This window comes from Geotrypetes seraphini, chromosome 10 (assembly GCF_902459505.1).
Source record: "Geotrypetes seraphini chromosome 10, aGeoSer1.1, whole genome shotgun sequence".
Classification (NCBI taxonomy): Eukaryota; Metazoa; Chordata; class Amphibia; order Gymnophiona; family Dermophiidae; genus Geotrypetes; species Geotrypetes seraphini.
Window position 1 is genome coordinate 5,728,863 of NC_047093.1, and position 21,142 is coordinate 5,750,004.

Sequence of the window (21,142 nt, forward strand, 5' to 3'; positions counted from 1 at the left end):
TGGGTCTGAATCTCCCGCAGTGGACGGTGCTCCTTACAGATGCGAGTCTCCTCTGTTGGGGGGCTCAGTGTTTGGATCACTCAGCTCAGGGCACCTGGTCCACGGAGGAGGCCTCCTGGTCGATCAACGTGTTGGAGACCAGAGCAGTCCGGCTGGTGCTGTTAGCTTTCCACTCCCTTTTGTTGGGCAAGTCGGTCAGAGTCCTGTCGGACAATGCCACGGCGGTGGCTTATGTCAATCGTCAGGGGGGCACCAAGTGCACTCAGGTGGCGCAGGAGGCGGCTCGGCTCATGGTTTGGGCGGAGTCCCATCTTCTGGACCTCTCGGCCTCTCACATAGCCGGGGTAGAAAATGTTCAGGCGGACTTCCTCAGTCGTCACTTCCTGGATCCAGGAGAGTGGTGTCTCGGCGCCGTGGCGTTTCAGTTGATAGTGCAGGCTTGGGGGCAGCCCCTGATGGATCTGATGGCCACAAGTGGCAACGCCAAAGTGCCCCGCTTCTTCAGTCGTCGCAGGGACGGTCTGGCCGAGGGTCTGGATGCTCTGGTCCAACCGTGGCCGACGGAGGGGCTGTTGTATGTGTTCCCTCCTTGGCCATTAGTGGGCAGAGTACTTCTTCGCATTGTTCACCATCCGGAGCTGGTGGTTCTGGTCAGTGGCGTACCTAGGGTATGTGGCACCCGGGGCCCATCATTTTTTGACACCCCCCCTATGTAAAAAAATATTTTTTGTAATGACCATGAAACAGAATAAATGGTCAGAATAGAAACAGGCAGTGAAAATTTTCTTATATTCCAAACATAACATAACATAAATTATGTCTGAATTGTCATGACATCAGAAGTACTTATGGAGTAGTTGCAGGTGATGCTTGGGACAGTTCTGATTGTGTTAGTTCGGTTTTATGTGTTTTTTGAATAGAAGGGTTTTTATTTCTTTTTGAAGGTTTTGCAGTCTGTGGTCGAGGTCAATAGGTTGTAGAGTTGGGGGTCGAGTGTTGCAGCTCGATTGGCTAGGAGGTTGTCGAACAGTTTTTTTCTTTTGACGTTTTTGGTTGGAGGGTGTGTGAATGGTGCGTGAGTTCTACTATGTCTGTTTGAAGTGGATTGAATTATTTAGCTGAAGAAATTAGTTACCCCCTCATCCCACACACATTAATTCTCTTCCATTTTTGTTCCCATTATAAAAAACACTGATAAGTTCCCAGAAAAAAAATACATTAAAATAAGAAGTGAAAACAAAGGCCCCTACAGATGAGAACATAACATAAGAATAGCCTAACTGGGTCAGACCAATGGTCCATCATGCCCAGTAGCCCATTCTCATGGTAGCCAATCCAGGACACTAATACCTGGTCAAAACCCAAAGAGTAGCAACATTCCATGCTACCAATCCAGGGCAAGCAGACACTTCCCCCATGTCTTAATAACAGATTATGGACTTTTCCTCCAGGAATTTGTCCAAATCTTTCTTAAAACCAGCTACACTATCTGCTTTTACCATAACTTCTGGCCATTTCATTTTTAAGTTTAGATCTTTCCTTTCAAATAGAGACCTTGCTAGATGTCAAATACAGCACAAGGTAACTTCACATGGACTTAGCTGTGCAGGAAATGTGAATCTCCTCATACACCCACCATATAGTGCAAAAATGTGCAAAAGTCTGTTTTTTTTTTCGATCACTACATAGCCTAATGCCACACAAGCAGCGCTGTTACAAACATATTCTGTAGGTCAATGCTAAGGATAACAAAGTTTCCTTCCTTGGACCAGAAGGAGATAAACCACTGGAAGAGATCCCAAAACAACACCCAAAGACCCACTCAGTGTGTGAACCAGTTGAGTGGAGTGGACTAACTGGGGGGTGGAAATGGGCCCGGAGTTTGCTCAGCAGAATTTCCCAGACCACCTCTTCCTCTCAACACATTGACACGCTGCCACCACCACCACTAGGAACACCTCACTGGGTAGGCCAGCTATGCTATAAACTTTATAAAACACAATATTATATTTTCTTATAAAGCACATATTTTAACTGAACTCTCTGACATCCTCAGCCTTTCCATTCACAAAAATAGAAGGAAGAAAAGTTCCCATTTCCTGCTGTCTCATGTCCCCGGCCTATATAATATTTTTTTTCTGCAGACCCTTCAAAAGTCTGACCAAATCCTCGTTTCACTTGCATTATAAAGTACTGAGGATGCCATCTCTCCCCAATCCCAGGTCCTAAAGTCTAAGACAGTAGCGCAAACTAATGCTGCCAGATTCAGGAAAAAAATTTTTGATTCGATTCAGCCTATTGCAGGGGTGTCCAATGTCGGTCCTCGAGGGCCGCAATCCAGTCGGGTTTTCAGGATTTCCCCAATGAATATGGCAGATTTTCCTGCCCAGTTGGGTGATTTTTTTCAAAACTCCTGGTGGGTTTTATTGTTTTTTCACCCCCTTTGTCTTCTCCTAACCACACTGGCGCTGTGGTGTAAATAAAATAAAGAAACAAAAAGGACTTTTCCTCTCTCTGTTAAATCCTAGCTCACGTTTACAGTCCAACACCAGCTCTGGCAGGATACACATTTCAAATCTTACATATTATAATCACAAAACAGAAAATAAAATTAATTTTTCTACCTTTTGTTGTCTGGTTATATTTCAAATCTTGTTGGTCCAAGGCTCTGGTTTTCTTCTGATAACTTGCTTGCCAGGGTCTCCTTCTTTCTGCATGCTAACCATCCATCTGCCAACTCTGTCCTCCCTTTCCATTTCCCTTCCCTTCCCAGGAAGTCTGGTATCTTTCCTTTTTTTCATCTCCCTCCACAGATCCACCTTTTCTTAAATACCCTTTCATCCGGCATCTCTCCCTCCTTCCCCACCACCCCAGAGTCCACCATCTCTCCCTTTCTTTTCCTAATTACCCTCCTATCCAGTATCTCTATCCCTCCTCCACACCATCCCTTGTGTCCAATTTCTCTCCCTTTCTGTTCCTTCCCTCCCTAAATCCCATGGTCCATCATCTCTCTCCCTCTCCTCTATTTTCAGACCCATTATTTCTTCCCCCCCCAAAAGTTTGGCATATGCACGTCTCTTTGAACACCCCCTTCCCTCCGTGTACTTCTAAATCATGGTCCCCCCCAAGGCCTGTCCCCCCTTAAAGGTCTGCCTGTCCCCCCTTGAAGGCCTGCACCCCCCTTGAAGGCCTGTCCCATCCCCTTGTAGGCCTGTCCCCCCGTTGAAGGCCTACCTGCCTGTCCCCCCCTTAAAGGTCTGCACCCCCCGAAGGCCTACACCCCCCGAAGGCCTGTCCCCCCCCTTGAAGGCCTGTCCCACCCCCTTGTAGCTTCTCCCCCCCTTGTAGGCCTGTCCCCCCTTGAAGGCTTGCCTGCCTGCCTTTCCCCCCTTGAAGGCCTGTCCCCCCCTTGAAGGCCTGCACCCCCTTGAAGGTCTGCACCCCCCCCGAAGGCCTTCACCCCCCCTTGAAGGCCTGCACTCCCTTGAAGGTCTGCACCCCCCCGAAGGCCTGTCCCCCCCTTGAAGGCCTGTCCCACTCCCTTGTAGGTCTGTCCCCCCCTTGTAGGCCTGTCCCCCCTTGAAGGCCTGCCTGCCTGCCTTTCCCCCCCTTGAAGGCCTGTCTCCCCCTTGAAGGCCTGCACCCCCTTGAAGGTCTGCACCCCCCCCCCCGAAGGCCTGCACCCCCCCTTGAAGGCCTGCACTCCCTTGAAGGTCTGCACCCCCCCTTGAAGGCCTGTCCCCCCCTTGAAGGCTTGTCCCACCCCCTTGTAGGCCTGTCCCCCCTTGTAGGCCTGCCTGCCTTTCCCCCCTTGAAGGCCTGCACCCCCTTGAAGGTCTGCACCCCCCCAAAGGCCTACACCCCCCCCTGAAGGCCTGCCTGCCCCCCCCCCTGAAGGCCTGCCTGCCCCCCCTTGAAGGCCTGCACCCCTTGAAGGTCTGCACCCCTTGAAGGTCTGCACCTCCCCCGAAGGCCTGTTCCCCCTTGAAAGCCTGCCTGCCTGCCCGCCCGCCCTACCCTGAAGGCCTGATGCTCCGACCCACCCCGAAGGACCGCTCGCCCCCCCTGGCCTCCCCGCACCACCTATGAAGCAGCCGCAGCAGGATCGCGAAGTCAGTGTCAGCGATCCCTGCACTGCTTAGGCGCTGCTTCCTGCGCCACGGTCCTGCCCCTCCTCTGTCGTCAGAGGAGGGGCGGGTTCGCGGCGCGGGAAGCAGCGCCTAAGCAGCGCAGGGATCGCTGACGCTGACTTCGCGATCCTGCTGCGGGCTGCTTCACAGGTGGTGCAGGAAGGTCAGTGGGGTGAGCGGTCCTTCGGGGGTGGGGGGGACTGAACGGCAAGGCCGGGAGCACCCCCTTAGGGCTGGCACCTGGGGCGCACCGCCCCCCGCCCCCCCACTTGGTACGCCACTGGTTCTGGTGGCTCCGGATTGGCCTCGACGTCCATGGTATGCGGATCTGGTGAGGCATCTGGTGGCGGATCCTCTTCCTCTGCCTCTCTTGGACGATCTTCTGACGTAGGGTCCCATTCCCATGTTCGACCCGTCTCCCTTTTGTCTTACGGCTTGGCTCTTGAAAGGGGTCGCCTTAGTAAGAAGGGATATTCAGATAAGGTGATCTCTACACTCTTGGGGTCCCGGAGGCTTTCTACCTCTCGGGCTTATGTGCGGGTTTGGCGTCTTTTTGAGGATTGGTGCCGGGTGCGGGGAGTGGTCTCTTTTCGCGCTTCCCTGCCTAACATTCTAGAGTTCTTGCAGGATGGCCTGGATAGAGGCCTGGCTTGGTCTTCTCTCCGGGTTCAACTTGCGGCCCTGTCGGCTTTTCGAAGGTTGATGACAGGTTAGCGTTTGTCGGCCATTCCTGATGTGATTCGCTTTTTGCGGGCGGCCAAGTTGCTCAGGCCTCCCCTACGGCCCTTGGTTCCCTCTTGGGATCTCAATCTGGTTCTCTCTGTTTTGGTGCGCCTGCCTTTCGAGCCGTTGGATGGCTGTTCTTTGAAGGACCTTACTCTGAAGGCGGTCTTTTTGGTGGCCATTACTTCCGCTAGGCGTGTTCTGAGCTACAGGCTTTCTCTTGTAGGGCTCCCTTCTTGGAATTTTCTAGGGAGCGGGTTGTCTTGCGGCCTGTTCCTTCCTTTCTGCCGAAAGTAGTTTCTCCTTTTCATGTCAATCAATCGGTGGTCCTCCCGGTCTTGGGTGGTCGGGAGGGCTCTTCTGAGCAACGGCAGCTGCGCAAGTTGGATGTCGGTCGGGTCCTCCGCTCTTATGTGCAGCGGACCCAGGAGTTCCGGAAATCCGATCATCTGTTTGTCCTTTTGGCGGGTCCTCGTCGGGGGGCTGGCGCTTCTAAGGCTACTATTGCGCGCTGGATCAAGGAGACGATTGCTTCCGCTTATCTTCTGAGACAGAAGCCTGTTCCGGAGTTTCTCAAGGCTCATTCCACTCGGGGTCAGGCGGCTTCTTGGGCTGAGTTGTCGCTCGTGCCTCCAGTGGATATTTGTAAGGCTGCGGTTTGGTCCTCCTTGCATCCATTTGTTAGACATTATCGGGTAGATGTTCAGGTGCGTCGGGACGCGGTGTTCGGTGAGCGTGTTCTGGTATCGGCCCTTCGGGGGTCCCGCCCGTGAGAGGGACTGCTTTGGTACGTCCCATTCGTAAAGATTAACCTCTACTGGTCTGGAGAGTGCTAAAGAAGGAGAAATTAGGTTCTTACCTGCTAATTTACTTTCTTTTAGCTTCTCCAGACCAGTAGAGGTCCCCACCCTGTCTGTTGTTGTTGTTGTTGGGGCTGTTTCGCGGGCAGTTTTTGTTTTTTGCTGCGGGTTCTAGTATTTTTCTAGGGCCGGGGAGAATTAAAGAACAGCGGCTGTGGCTCGGCTGGCTTAGCTGGCGAGCTGTGGGGACATTTTCCTTCGGGTATTTCTCCTCTGCATTTTCCAACAGCACTTGGGTATGTTAATTGTTACTCCTGTTCGGAGTATTGTTTTCTTTCTGTTTTCCAGTTCTTGGTTCTGCTTGGCTATTCGGCAGACTGAGGGAAATAGAGAAGGGAGTATAGTATATACTGTCCCACAGTTTTGTTTCAGTCTCCACCTGCTGGTCATGATTGGATATATACCCATTCGTAAAGATTAACCTGTACTGGTCTGGAGAAGCTAAAAGAAAGTAAATTAGCAGGTAAGAACCTAATTTCTCCTTGTTTCTTTATTTTATTTACACCATAGCGCCAGTGTGGTTAGGAGAAGCCAAAGGGCGTGAAAAAGCTATAAAACCCACCAGGAGTTTTGAAAAAAATCACCCAACTGGGCAGGAAATTCAATAGGCTGAATCGAATCGAAATTTTTTTTCCTGAATCTGGCAGCATTAGTTTGCGCTACTGTCTTAGACTTTAGGACCTGGGATTGGGGAGAGATGGCATCCTCAGTACTTTATAATGCAAGTGAAACGAGGATTTGGTCAGACTTTTGAAGGGTCTGCAGAAAAAAAATATTATATAGGCCGGGGACATGAGACAGCAGGAAATGGGAACTTTTCTTCCTTCTATTTTTGTGAATGGAAAGGCTGAGGATGTCAGAGAGTTCAGTTAAAATATGTGCTTTATAAGAAAATATAATAATGTATTTTATAAAGTTTATAGCATAGCTGGCCTACCCAGTGAGGTGTTCCTAGTGGTGGTGGTGGCAGCGTGTCAATGTGTTGAGAGGAAGAGGTGGTCTGGGAAATTCTGCTGAGCAAACTCCGGGCCCATTTCCACCCCCCAGTTAGTCCACTCCACTCAACTGGTTCACACACTGAGTGGGTCTTTGGGTGTTGTTTTGGGATCTCTTCCAGTGGTTTATCTCCTTCTGGTCCAAGGAAGGAAACTTTGTTATCCTTAGCATTGACCTACAGAATATGTTTGTAACAGCGCTGCTTGTGTGGCATTAGGCTATGTAGTGATCGAAAAAAAAAACAGACTTTTGCACATTTTTGCACTATATGGTGGGTGTATGAGGAGATTCACATTTCCTGCACAGCTAAGTCCATGTGAAGTTACCTTGTGCTGTATTTGACATCTAGCAAGGTCTCTGTTTGAAAGGAAAGATCTAAACTTAAAAATGAAGTGGCCAGAAGTTATGGTAAAAGCAGATAGTGTAGCTGGTTTTAAGAAAGATTTGGACAAATTCCTGGAGGAAAAGTCCATAATCTGTTATTAAGACATGGGGGAAGTGCCTGCTTGCCCTGGATCGGTAGCATGGAATGTTGCTACTCTTTGGGTTTTGACCAGGTATTAGTGTCCTGGATTGGCTACCATGAGAATGGGCTACTGGGCATGATGGACCATTGGTCTGACCCAGTTAGGCTATTCTTTTATTTTACAATAGTTTACAGAAGGTAATATTGACATTTGATTGATACAAGCTGATTAGAACACGAGATTCAGATTTACATTGTTGATATTTCCTTGAAATATATGAAATAATTATATAAATCAAATACAAATATCAAAAGCAAACTGAAAACATTTCTTCCCAACTCCATCTTTTCCAACTGTCCTTATCTGTTGTTGGTTTTTTTTGTTTGTTTTTTTACAGACACTGGCAACCATGGCTTGACCGTGACATTCTTGGCATAATACTGCAGTTGCCTTCTGGAGACCACACCATCTGGTTTTCCTCAGTGGTCTCCCATTCTTTTTTTTTTAAATTTTTATTTATAAATTTTCCATTCTTACAATATTTAAATCATACTATATATATTAATTATTACATATCCATAATATTATCAATATTAATTCATAGTATTTAAAATATAATATGATAAAGATTATACAGTAACATATAAAATATAATTCCCACTCCCTTTTTATATAATATATTTCCATTAATTAATCAAATCCCACCCCATTCATATATCATTTTTATCATTGTGCTAAGAAACTAATCATTAGAATAGTTTGTCAATGGTTGCCATATTTTCTTGAAGTTAAGAAGATTTCCCTGTTGTAACGCTAATATTTTTTCCATTTTATAAATATGACAAACAGAATTCCACCAGAATGTATAGTTCAATTTGGTATAATCTTTCCAATTTTGAGTAATTTGTTGCATGGCGACTCCTGTTAGTATTAGTAATAGCTTATTATTATTTGCTGAAATCGGACTCTTAGTTCTCATTGCAGTACCAAATAATATAGTGTGATATGAGAGTCCTACGTGATTCTCTAGTAACTTATTAATTTGGGGCCAAATTGAATTCCAAAATGCGTTTACATAGGGACAGAAAAAGATTAAATGATCTAACGTCCCTATTTCCAATTTACAATGCCAGCATCTATTAGATCTAGTACTATCTATTTTTTGCAGGCGCGTTGGGGTCCAGAATACTCTATGTAATAAGAATAACCATGTTTGATTCATAGATGCTGACCTTGTAGATCTTAATCTCCAGGACCAAAATCGTGGCCATTGAGAATCAGAAATTGTCTGACCAATCTCAATACTCCAAATATCCCTAAGACCTGTTTTCTTTTTTTTATTTAAAAATCCGTATATCAATTTGTACCATTTTGCGGCTTGGTGACCCAAAAAATCCGTCTGGAAACATAGAACCTGTAGACTATATTGATTATTTAGATTTTTCCATTCAGGGAACCCTACCTGAATGGCCTGCTTCAATTGCATCCATTTAAAATATTGTGTTTTATTTAATCCAAATTTATTTTGCAATTGTGAAAAACTAAGCAGTGATCCTTCTGATATGACATCATTCAGTGTTCTTATTCCTGCATTTATCCATTGTTTCCAGACGATTTTAAATCCGCCAATTCTGATCCTGGAGTTTATCCATATTGATTGATTTAGAGATTTAGCAATAGGTTCTGGTGATAGATTACTGATATATCTCAATGTTTTCCAAGTGTCAAATAAAATTCTGTGATCTTTGTATCTTTTAGGCATTGTTATAGTTATTAACTGTTCTGGATATAAAGGGAACAGGAGCCGCCATTCTAAATATAGCCAATCTGGTACATTTTCTAAAAGGTCTGGGAGGATCCAATACATACCCTGTCTTAAGATATAGGCTTGATGATACCTATAAAAATTTGGAAAATTTACCCCCCCTTCCACAATTGGTCTTTGTAATGATACTAAAGCGATTCTTGGTCTTTTCCCACACCAAACAAATTTTGTAAGAACATTGTTAAGTTTTTTATAAAATGACCCCTGAAAAAATATTGGAATCATACTCATTTGGTAACAAACCACAGGCAATATCATCATTTTAATTGTTTGAATTCTTCCCCACCAAGAAAGATGTAATGGATTCCATTGCTCACACATTTCTGTTATTTTTTTCAATAAAAGTTTTTCATTCTCTTTGACTGTGTCTTCAATTGTATTTTTGATCATAATTCCTAAGTATTTTATACCATCCTCTTTCCAAATAAATGAATATGGGTCAAATAATCCTTTGGTACAATGAACATTTATTGGGAGAATTTCAGATTTATTCCAATTAATTTTATATCCAGAAAAAGTACCATATTTTTCTATTAAATTAAGTATACATGGAATAGTAGTTTCCGGTTCTCTTAAATATAATAATATATCATCTGCATATGCAGATAATTTAAATTCAAAACTGGTAAATGATATTCCCTTTATCTCCTTAGTTTTGTTTATTGCAATTAATAAAGGTTCTAGGACAATATCAAAAAGTAAAGGAGACAGAGGGCATCCTTGTCTAACTCCCCTATGCAAGTTAAATCTATTTGATAAATTATTGTTAATATATAATCTTGCTCCAGGAGAGCTATACAATGTCTGAATCATTTTAATAAAACCGGATCCTATGCCAAACCATTGTAAAGCTTGGTATATAAAATTCCATTCCACTCTGTCAAAGGCTTTTTCTGCATCTAAAGATATTAAAAAAACTGGATCATTTATATTTTTTGCTAAATTTAATGAGTGGAATGCTAATCTAGTATTATTTGATGAATGTCTTTTAGCAATAAATCCTGTTTGATGTACATCAATAATGAAAGGGAGAGCTTTTGCCAATCTTAATGCTAATACTTTAGCCATTAGTTTGTTATCCACATTCAATAATGAAATAGGCCTGTAATTTGAAACCAGAGTAGGATCTTTGTTTGGTTTTGGTAAGACTATAATTATCGATTCTGCCATAGTACCAGAAATATTTTCATTCTTTATTTGATATTGATACAAATTTAACAGATGTGGTAATATGATATTTTGGAAAAATTTATAAAATTCAACAGTATACCCATCTCCACCTGGAGCGGATCCAACTCTAAGAGACTTCAATGCTGTTTCTAATTCTTTTAAAGATATAGGTTCTTCTAAACTTCCTTTTATATGATCTGGAATATTTGGTCCAATATATGAATTTAAAAAATTTAATCCGTCTTGTTCTTTATTTTTACAAGAATTGGAAGTATATAATTCTTTGTAAAAATCAAGAAATTGTGTTATAATATCTTTTGTGTTGGTATGTGTGTTACCTTGTGTATCTTTAATTGCAATAATCTTAGATTTTCTTTTTTTTGCTTTTAGAAAATTTGCTAATAATTTCCCCGCTTTGTTTGAATTTCCATAATATTGTACTTGTTTGTTGAAAATGTCTTTCCTCACAATTTGAGAAGAAATCTCATTATATTTAACTTTTAATTTTAATAATTCTTGTAATGTATTATTTTCCCATTTCTCAATTAATTTATTTTCTAATAATTTAATTTGCTTTCCCATCTCAAGAAATTGTTTTTTTTTTTGTTTGTTAATAAATGTTGAATATGAAATAATATTTCCTCTCATAGTTGCTTTAAAAGCATCCCATAAGATCTCAGCATTAATATCATCTGATTCGTTAAATTGAAAGAATTCTTGCATTTTTATTTTAAAATCTTCAAGAAATTTTGAATCCGCTAATAAATCATTATTAAATCTCCAAATTAAATCAAAATTTTCAACATCATAATTTTGAAGATTAATCCACACACCAGCATGATCTGAAATTATAATAGGATCAATTACTGCTTTTAAGACACGCTGCGCTATATTATTAGAAACAAATATATAATCAATTCGTGAAAAAGATTTATGGACCTGAGAACAAAAAGAAAATTCCTGATCATTAAAATGAAGAATTCGCCATATATCTACTAAATCACAAGATATTATCAAATTATCTAAGCCTAATGATTTCATAACTTTACTTGGTTTTTTATCTAAAATCGGATCCATTACAGCATTGAAATCCCCTGCTACTATTAAATTAGATGTAGCCAGTGGTAAGAGCAATTGTTGAATTTGTTTAAAAAACTCCATTTGATTCGTATTAGGAGCATATAAATTGAATAAATTCAGGGTTGTATTTCCCAGAACCATCTCGATATGTACCCATCTACCTAAGGGATCATAATTAATTAATTTAAAATCTGCATTACATTTTTTGTTTATTAGAACAGCCACTCCAGCTTTTTTCTTTAAAGCCGGTGCAAATAAACATTTAGAAATCCATCCTCCAGATAATTTTTTTGATTCAATTTCCGAAAGATGGGTCTCTTGAATAAAGTAAATGTCCGCATTTTGATTTTTAAGGAACGATAATAATTTTTTCTTCTTAATAGGATGATTTAAACCATTGACATTCAGCGAATACATTTTTATATCCATCTAATTAATAGTTATGTTTTAACCAATATTCTATGATAGTTTACACGATTATTCCCTAGCACATTCATTAAAAATTCATATCCTATCCCACCCATTATTTTCCCTCCCCTCCCTCCCATTATCATATTCTGATTTGGAACACGCATTGGTCATGCAAAACCTACATCTCCATCTCCAGGCAACTAATAATTCATTATATTATTTAAAAAACATATTTCTAAATTCAATACATTCTTTATACTTCCACTCTTATATAATTGAAAATTATATCCATTTAATCTATAATATTTTATAAATTTACTGAGAATTATATATATTTGATTCATAAAATTAAATTCAATATCATGCATACATGTAATATTATATTCTTAATAAATAAACATATTACAATATAGCTCTATTTCTCTATATATATCTATAGATCTTCATATAAATTAAATATATTCATTTTTATATAAATATATGAATATTAATATTAATAATAATGCAATTCAATCATTTTCATAGATCATCTTCATAATAAATTAATTTGAATAATTAGTTGAATAAAATATACATTTTATGTCAATAAATAAGTTTTATAATAAATTCATATTTTATTAATTATCTACCAATCAATTACTTATTTTCTTATTTTTCATAATAAGTTAATATGACTGAATAATTGAATCAAATAAAAATTTTATATTAGATATCTATTTTATTAATTAATCCTGTCAATAATCAAATTATTTTCTTGTATATATTTCATAAAATTATAATTTTCTTATACAGAATTAAAATATTGTTTTTATAATAAATTAATATATTACATTTTTAAATCTTATTCTCAATATATCAATAATAAATTTTTCCTATCAATATTTTTAATGATAATTTCATTGTAAATCATTTCATTATTCCTTAATCATAATAAGTTAATATGCTATATGATTGAATAAATTTTCTATTTTGATTAAAACATGTAATTTATATAAATTTTTTATTTTTTTATTTTTTTTTTTTAAATATATATTTTATTATTATTTTTTTTTTTTATATTTTATTTTATTATTTTTTTTAAATATTAATGATTGTGGATGCTAATATTTTATTAATAATTAATTTAATAAAATAATATTATAATATTGCATCCACTATATCAATAAATATAAATTATATTTCCAGTTAATAACATTTCTTATATCTTAATTTTTTTTTTTTTTTTTTTTAATAATCTTCTTTATTTTCCCTTTTTTCCATCTTCTTTCTTCTTTCTTCTTTCTTCTTTCTTCAGCTGAATTGTTCTGTTTCTTATGTAAACATAGGTTCTTTTTGTGTCAGAAATTCTTTCAGTTTTGCCGGGTCTTGAAAATATATGGATTTATTTCCACTGGATACTCTCATAGTAGATGGATAATATAGTCCATATATGTATCCTTTTTCTTTCAGCTGCTGTCTGTATGTGAGGAATTGTTTTCTTATGTTTGCTGTATATTTAGCAAAATCCGGAACTAAAATCAGTTTTGATCCTTTATAGTTCAAGTTTTTATTTGCTTTTGCCATTTTTAATATTTCTTGAGCTTGTTGATACCTTAAAACCTTGAATATCAAAGGTCTTGGAGCAGCCTGATTTACTGGCTTTCTTGTGGGGATTCTGTGGGCTCTTTCAATTTCTAACGGCCATTTTGAATTGAGCTGAAGCAGTTTAGGTAAAAGATTTTCCAGGAATTGTACAGGATCTCCCCCTTCAATATTTTCAGCCAGCCCCAAAATTCTGATGTTCTTTCTTTTTCCTCGGTTTTCCATGTCCACCATTTGATTTTTTAAAGCTGCTACTTCTTTTTTATCTTTGTCATATTCCTGTGTGAAAGATTCAAACCTCTCCATTTTTTCTTCCAGTACTGTCATTCTCAGTCTCTCTGTTTGGATCTCTTGTTTCATGTTAAGAAGCTCTTCTTTTACTTCAGATATTTTATTGGAGTTTTCAGTCAGCATCAGTTTTATTTTAAACAGTTCAGTCATAATATCAGACTTTTCAGTGAGTTCTTCAGTCTCCATCGGGAACGGCACACTCGATGGTGACAGGGGAGTTACTTTTGTTCTTTTTGCTGATATTCCCGATGTTGAAGGTTTTTCAGCTTTCCCCTGCTTCATGCTTGCCATTTCCGACGTTGTTTTATATATTTTTAATAGCGATTTGAAAAAGTAGAAGTTTTATTTTTGTTCCGATTGTTGCCTGGATACGGGAGCGCTGCGGTTAGGCTGCCATATCGTGCGCGCTCCAAGCCACGCCCCCAGTTAGGCTATTCTTATGTTATGTTCTCATCTGTAGGGGCCTTTGTTTTCACTTTTTATTTTAATGTATTTTTTTTCTGGGAACTTATCAATGTTTTTTTTATAATGGAAGAGAATTAATGTGTGTGGGATGAGGGGGTAACTAATTTCTTCAGCTAAATAATTCAATCCACCTCAAACAGACATAGGAGAACTCACGCACCATTCACACACCCTCCAACCAAAAACGTCAAAAGAAAAAAACTGTTCGACAACCTCCTAGCCATTTGAGCTGCAACACTCGACCCCCAACTCTACAACCAATTGACATCGACCATAGACTGCAAAACCTTAAAAAAAAAAATAAAAACCTTTCTATTCAAAAAACACATAAAACCGAACTAACACAATCAGAACTGTCCCAAACATCACCTGCAACTACTCCATATGTACTTCTGATGTCATGACAATTCAGACATAATTTATGTTATGTTATGTTTGGAATATAAGAAAAATTTCACTGCCTGTTCTATTCTGACCATTTATTCCGTTTCATGGTCATTACAAAAAATATTTTTTTCCATGGGGGGGGTGTGTGTCAAAAAATGATGGGCCCCGGGTGCCACATACCCTAGGTACGCCACTGCATGGTGTAGTCCAGAAAAACCAACATAAGAATTCACAGTAAATGGATTGTGATATAGACCCGACACGGGCCATGTTTCGGTCACAAAAGACCTTCTGGGGTCCGGTGCTTCTATAAATCACAAGCAATGAATTGCGGAAATGCAAAGCAAAATACTGTGTGCTGATAAATTGTTGCCAATCCAACAGCCCCCCAACCCTTGTACCCTCCCTCCCGATGACGGACAGCACAAAACCCCAAACAAACAAACCTGCGAGTGCGACTCCTGGTTCAGCCCCTTCGCGCCTCCCAGGGTGGGCATACCAGCCTGTTGGAACGGATGCTTCCTGCCCGCGTAACGCAGGGCTTCACAGACTGGAACCTTCTTGCTGCCGAGTCCCTCCTTCTGATGTAACTTCTGGCTGGAAGTTACATCAGAAGGAGGGACTTGGCAACAAGAAGGTTCTGGTCTGAGCAGCTCTGCATTAAGTGTGCAGGAAGCATCCGTTCCAACAGGCTGGTATGCCCGCGACGGGGCTGACCCAGGAGTTGCACTCACAGGTTCGGGTTTGTTGGGGTGTTTTGCTGTCCGCCATCGGGAGGGAGGCAGGGTGCAAGGGTGGAGGGCTGTTGGACCGGCAATAGGGAGGGAGGGGGGCTGCTGGACTCGAGGGCTGCTGCTGCACCCACGATGGCGAGATGAGGCTACTGGACACGCAGTCGCACCGAGGAGGGCACAGAGGCAACTCGTGGCAGATACTTCACTGCGGGGACAAGGCCATTCACCACTCCACAGGGCGGTGAATGGGCCTTGTCCCCATACCCGCGGCAACCAGTCTTTTTCACCCCGTTCCTGCAGGTTACCTGCGGCTACCCGCAACTAGCCACAGGTAACAGTCACCATGTCATTCTCTAGCTCAGAATACTGATGAAGGGCTTTCTATGTCTGTTAACCAGCAGCTCTTTAAGGAAGAAATTCTATAAGTTGGCACCTCAATGCCATGCAGTAAGCACCTACTCTAGAGAATGGAATCTGGATGCCACTAGAATACTAACATAACCCGGTATTGGCACGTCCAAAAATAAACCAGCCATTATGTGGCATAACTGCATCAACCAGCTGTGGCAAGAGCGTGTTAACGGCCAAGATTCTATCAGTTCTGCGCATAAATGACAGCCCTGCAAGAGCTCCTCCATTCTCCACTCATGTGAACGCCCTTTGCGGTTATGTGCCATTGCTGCTAGACAAGCGCGCACTGCCTTACTCTGTAACTTCTATGGTCAATTTGTAGAGTTAGGGGGGGTGGGCTTATGAACGTCCTGCCTTCCTGGCATATATATAACCAATTCTTACTGCTTCCTTTCTCAGGACCTGTATGTGGACCGCCAGACCAGGCAGATGGCGCAGCTCAATGAGCAGATTGCCATGTACAGTGTGCAAATTACTGCACAGATTGAAGACAGCAAAGCAGCACGGAATACAATAACCGAGGTACGAGTGACCCACCTTCCTACCTTTACATTATACATGTAGGATGGGCCACTTAGTCTAATAGAAACATTTCTTAAGCGGAGGATAGTGAGATGGACTGCAAGACCCGAGGCAGATCTTTATTCGTTTTTACATCTGACAAGTGTATCAATAAATTAACAATTGAAATTAAATACATCACTTGAATTTCTGTCATCTTTAACAATAATACATAAAATTTAACCCCTTCCCTCCCACCCCTACCATAACATATGGAATCAAATATTCTTTGTTATTGATCTAAACATTTAATAAAATTCAGAATTCCCCCCTCCCATCCCTTCACTTGAATTGTACTATATAATGGAAAAATGGTATCTATTCATTACAATAATTTGTCACTGGCCCCCTTATCTCTTTAAATTTTTTATAATTCCCTTTTTGTATGGCTATTGTTCTCTCCATCTTATAGATGTGACACAATGAGTTCCACCAAAAACTGTAATTAAGCCTGCTCCAATTTTTCCAATTATGCATGATACGTTGTATGGCAACTCCTGTCATAATCAATAAAAGCTTGTCTTGTCCTAATATGCTTAAATAAAGGCAGGTCTTGTCGGACAAATCTGGCTGGGTGAGCAAACAATTGGCTATGGGAGGGACGCTAGATGTGGTGTACTTGGATTTTCGCAAAGCCTTTGACATGGTTCCGCATAGGTGGCTGATAAACCAACTGAATGCCCTCGGTATGGGCCCTAAAGTGGCGGACTGGATTAAAAGCTGGTTAAGTGGAAGGAGACAAAGGGTTCTGGTTAATGGAGCTTGCTTAGAGGAAAAGGATGTTGTTTGCGGAGTGTCACTGGGATCTGCCCTTGGTCGGGCTCATGATATTGCTGATGGACTGTGTGGTAAAGTTTGTCTTTTTGTGGATGATACTAAACTCTCTAATAGGGTAGATACCCTGGAAGTGTGGATAACATGAGTCAGGAAGAATTGTCTGGTAATTGGCAACTAAGATTTAATGCTAAAAAATGTGGGTCGTGTACTTGGGTTGCAAAAATCCAGGAGAACAGTAGAGTATAGGGGACAAAGTAAGTAGTTCTGTGTCTGATGATCTCAAAGTGGCAAAAAGGTAGAAAAGGTGACAGTCAAAGCTCAGGTGTACAGGGAGAGGAATGGCCAGTAGGAAAAAGGAGATGAGAGTGCTGTTGGATAAGTCTCTGGTGAGGCCCCATTTGGAATACCCCACCTTCAAAAAGATGTAAATAGGATGGAGTCAGTCCAGAGGGCTTTATGGGGACAGACTTGGAGAACTCAATATATATACTCTGGACAGAATAAAGACATTTAAATATCTCCATAGCGCTAATGCAGAGGAGGTGAGCCTTTTTCAAATGAAGGAAAATTCCGGAAGGAAAGAGCATTACTACTACTATTACTTGTCATTTCTATAGAGACAATTCCTGCTCAATAGAGCTTACAATCTAATTAAAACACAAATAGGGGTTAGGGAATGATATAACAGACATGGATATTTTACAACTGAGTGGGAGTTAGGAGTTAAAAGCGGGCTTTTAGACTAGATTTGAGCTTGATGTACTGACTTCGGCAGTCTATTTCAGGCATATGATGCGGAGTTGGCAGTAGAGGAGAAGGGTACAGATAGGAGAGATAAGACAGGAGAGCTACAGACTGAATATACTTGTCAGTCAATGAGAGCGTGGAGCCAATGAAGTGACTTGAGGAGAGGAAGAATGTGAGCATAGTGACACTGACAATAGAAATCGTGGAGCAGAATTGTGAACAGATTGAAGGGGAGAGAGATGGTTTAGTGGAAGACCTGTGGGAAGCAAATTGCAGTATTCTAGACAAGTGGTGATAGGAGTTTTGGTAGGAAAGATCTGATTTTGGTGATATTAGAGAGGAAGAAATGACAAGATTTAACAGCCTGCTGGATGTGTGCAGAGAAAGAGCGAGAGGGAGGATGAGAGTGTGATCCATAGAAATAAAGAAGGGGGGATTTAGGAGGAAAGAGAAGAGGTGATTGACTCAGGAGTAATCTAAGGAAATGCGTGGAATAGTTTCCCGGTAGAGGTCATGGGACAGGCCTTTATCTGCCATCCTTTTCTATTTCGACGTAGTATGTGTCCTGATGCTTCTGTGTGGGGAGTGTGTCCCAAGGACTGGGTGCAAAAGCAGCTCTTTAAGTCCATTGGTGGCTCTTTATCTGCAGGCCTGCATGGAGATTGAAGGCATCATTGTGGAGAAGAAGCAGCTCCTAAAGCAGTGGAACAGCAGCCTACTAGGGATGAGAATGCGGGACGAGGCTTTAACTGCGATACGAGAAGTGCTGAGGTATTGGGGGTCACGCCTAGAGTTGGTGATAGTATTCTGTAACTTACCTGTGCAGCCTTTAAGCGCTAACTATAGATAGCGTCAATTAGAAGCACATAAGGGCTCTTATTGGTAGGCCAATTGACTCCTAATTTAACAATTGAGTTAAACATGGAACTGGTACTACTAGAGCGCTACAGAGTCCCAAAGGAGACAGTCCCTGTTCAAAAGAGCTTACAGTCTAAACAGACAAACAGGATGCCAGGGCGGGGGATACAGTTAGGGGGGATGGGTAATCTGCTGGCTAGGATGGTGAGCAGTGGGCATTGGGGAGCTGGGTAACAAAAAGGTGGGGTTTCAGTCTACTTTTAAACAAGGGAAGGGAAGGGGCATGATGGTTGCACTCAGGTAGTCTGGAGTTAGCAGTGGAGGAAAAGGATACAGATATTATGGTTTGGTCAAGGGTCATGGATTTGATACTCCATCTTTCAGTGGGTAGAACCAAAAGTATTTACATATACTATGTGTAGGATTTTGTTTCTCTGCCTAGTGGGCTCACAATCTACGTTCTATACCTGGAGCATCGGAGGGGTAAGTGACTTTCCCAGGGTCACAAAGAGCCGTAAGGGGAATCAGACCCAGATCCCCTGGTTCTCATCCCACTGCACTAAGCATTAGGTTCCTCCTCCACTTCATTCAGTTTGATGTACCACCTTTTAGTTAAAAATACAAACAAACCACTAAGGCAGTTCACATTGAGGAGGAAACAGACTGTGTCTGAATTCAAGAGGGCCTGGGATAGGCAGGTGGGGTCTCTCAGAGAGAGCAGAAGAGATATAGGTTACTGCGGATGGGCAGACTAGATGGGCCTTTTGGCCTAGAAGACAAGAATAACAAAAGGAGGGAGTAGAGAAAGAAAGAGAGAAGGGATGCCTATGACATTGCGCCCCACATATCAACCTAAGTAAGAAAAAAAGTCTCCAATACTGACCTCAATTTAAAGTGTAATTGTTCAATACGTAATTCAAGAGGGGCCGGGGGAGGGGTCAGTCAGTAACTTTTTCACTGGGATTCACTGTTACGGACATGATAAGCATCGAGTGGCTGCACATATGTACTGTGTCAGCCACATCCAGACCCAGAATCAAAATCAATCACTGTAAGGAATTAGGGCTATTCAGACACCAGGGCCCAGATTCTACAAAGTGAGTCCTGATTTTAGGCAGCTGTAGGCGTCCTACAGCTGTCTAATCAGCCAATCGGGATGCACGTTTTTTAAAAAAATGCTCCCCAGGCAGGCCGCCTATATTGAAGGCGCCTCCGGGAGCCTAGAGAGGCCCGCAAGACGCCTAAGCTCGTCTAAAGGCCTTAGGCGAACCTAGGTGGCCCTACGCGTCTCACTAGTAGAGAAAGAGACGCTTAAAATGTAGGCCAGCAAAATGCTGGTCTACATTGTAAGTAGACGCGGCCACTATACTGATTGAGGCAAGGGATCTCCCTGCTGCAATAAGTATAGTGGCCGCGGCCGCCTGTCCCATCACCGGCAGGAGGATGCCAACTCCTCCTGTCGGAACCCCGAAACCCCCCTCCCCCCAAACTGGTAATCGCCGACAGGTGGATGCCCAACTCCTCCTGTCCGAACCCCGGACCCCCCCTCCCCCCCAAATTGGTAATCGCCGACAGGAGGATGCCCAACTCCTTCTGCCGGAAAGCCCGACGACCCCCCCCCCCGACTAATCTCCCTCCCTCCAACTAACCTTTAAATGTTGGTTGGCTGGACGGGTCTTGCTGCCGTCCAGCTGACAGGCCCGCCTCGTGGAAATGAGACGGGCCCGCCCCTTCCCGGCCCATCCCTGCTAAATCTAAGGCCTGATTGGCCCAGGCTCTAGAAGCCTGGACCAATCAGGCCTTAGGCATAGAGGGTCTGCCCATCCCCACTAATCTTAAGGCCTGATTGGCCCAGGCTAGGGAGGGAGATTAGTTGGGGAGGGGTTGTCGGCTTTCCGGCAGGAGGAGTTGGGCATCCTCCTGTCGGCGATTACCAGTTTGGGGGGGAGGGGGGGTTCGGGGTTCCGACAGGAGGAGTTGGGCATCCTCCTGTCGGCGATTACCAGTTTGGGGGGCAGGGGGGGTTCGGGGTTCTGACAGGAGGAGTTGGGCATCCTCCTGCCGGTGATGGGACAGGCGGCCGCGGCCGCTATACTTATTGCAGCAGGGAGATCCCTTGCAGCGATAAGTGTAGCGACTATGTCTAATTTAACCTGATTCTCTAACCGGCGTCTGTACCATGGACGTCGGTTACAGAATCGGGGTTTAGTGTAGGACCGATTCTGTATAGGACACCTCTCCTGGGCGTCCTATACAGAATCAGGGTCCAGGTGCTCGTTCCAAAAAGTCTAGGGATCATGATTCAAGCCATTGCTGACACCTGTGTGTCTCCTTTGCTTCTGCTCTGCTCCTGCAGTGAGGTTCAGCATCTCCTGCAGACCTTGGAATCGGAAATCGAGGGCTACAAGCGGTCTGCCATGAAGGAGGAAGAGAAGAATGAACGCCTTGCCGTTGCCCTGAATCGTGCCGAGAGCGAAGTGAATATAAACAAGAAGCTGCTGACACTGACTTTGAACAAACAGGAGGCCCTGAAAGTCGAATTCACCACATACACACGCACGCTGCATGAGACGGAGCACACTCTGAACAAAGTCATGATGGTAAGAGCTAGATGCACCTCGAGACTCTCCTTTCTCTGCTTTCCATCCTAGGCTTTGATTTCTTTCCA

The 21,142-nt window shown here is 42.4% G+C and overlaps 1 protein-coding gene across 1 annotated transcript in view; it reads left to right on the forward strand.

Annotated features, from left to right (window-relative positions):
• Positions 1 to 21,142, forward strand: part of CCDC40 (coiled-coil domain containing 40) — a 119,046-nt gene that overhangs the window by 42,823 nt on the left and 55,081 nt on the right. Inside the window, exons 8-10 of the mRNA XM_033960558.1 lie at positions 15,931 to 16,053; positions 18,266 to 18,387; positions 20,831 to 21,074. Coding sequence (XP_033816449.1) covers positions 15,931 to 16,053; positions 18,266 to 18,387; positions 20,831 to 21,074 — 489 coding nt within the window. The remainder of the gene's footprint in view (positions 1 to 15,930; positions 16,054 to 18,265; positions 18,388 to 20,830; positions 21,075 to 21,142) is intronic.